Source organism: Sphaeroforma arctica (genome assembly GCF_001186125.1).
Source record: "Sphaeroforma arctica JP610 unplaced genomic scaffold supercont1.9087, whole genome shotgun sequence".
NCBI classification, from domain to species: domain Eukaryota; class Ichthyosporea; order Ichthyophonida; genus Sphaeroforma; species Sphaeroforma arctica.
In genome coordinates, this window is record NW_014031471.1 from 1 (window position 1) to 1,130 (window position 1,130).

General features: G+C 43.9%; 1 protein-coding gene across 1 annotated transcript; it reads left to right on the forward strand.

The window, feature by feature from the left end:
• Positions 1-67: 67 nt before the first annotated feature.
• On the forward strand, positions 68-1,084 carry SARC_16860 (hypothetical protein; the record flags this gene model as incomplete). The annotated part of the gene is made up of 2 exons (XM_014289037.1): positions 68-175; positions 926-1,084. Coding segments are annotated over 2 exons (267 nt in total), but the record flags the coding sequence as incomplete, so codon positions are not given.
• Positions 1,085-1,130: the final 46 nt, after the last annotated feature.

The window sequence follows — 1,130 nt, forward strand, 5'->3', positions numbered from 1 at the left end:
TATATATATATCCTACTCAATTGCACCTGACTGGCTGATCGTCTCTTTCACATGCCTTATATCTCAGGGCTTTCATCAGCTGTTGGTGATGCGTTGGGACAGACAACTGAGTAAAGAGGTGTTGGGATCGTGGTTCGATCTGATGAACGCCAATGGCTGGATTGCACGAGAGCAGGTAATGGGTCTAGGATTTATGGACTAGGGTTTAGGGTTTAGGGGTTGCATGGCCAATTAGTATCCAATGATCTATGCTGTTATTCTATGGCAGACCCTCATATGTTCGTGGGGTTGTTCCGTAGAAGCGAGTACTTCCAAAGCTCGGTACTTTTATTCACTGACATAGGCGTGTTCTCGTGTCTCACACAGCGATTAAGCAAAAACTAACACTCCCCCCCCCCCCCCTCGCCGGAACACATCACGCAGAAAGCAAACACTCGCCTATGGGCGTGCTACATACACTAACGTATGAGTGTGTGTCATACACTAACCTATAAGTGTGTTTCATACACTAACGTATGAGTGTGTGCCATACACTAACCTATCAGTGTGTTCACGCAGAAAGTAAACACTCGCCTATGGGCATGCTACATACACTAGTGTAAGTGTGTGTCATGCGCTAACTTATAAGTGTGTTTCAAACACTAACCTATAAGTGTGTTTCGTTCATTAGGAACAATCACCAGAGGAGACCAATCCTCAAACATGTGTGTATGCTCATGTGCACAGACTTTGAGTGGCAAAGCCAGAAGTAGGATCCCGCCAGCATTCAGCAATCAGGAAGCAAACACTCCCGCATAAGCGTGATACATATACTATCATATAAGCATTTGCCCTTCACTATCATATATATGCATTGTATCTATGGCTACAAAGTATTACCAGAGTACACCGGTTCACTCACATGTGTGTACTAAAACATGCACAGGTACTTGGTGAAGAAGCACGTAGCAAGATACCACCGGAATACATTACACAGAAGGACAACCGAGCAAACCCTCCTACCTTCTTTGTGGCTATTGACGAGTTTGTCAGCGCGATCGACCAGGTATGGGGCAATCAAAACCAGTTGCTGTTAATAGAATAACAATTGCAGTTGAGAGTATGTGAATTACTATATATATGTATATATA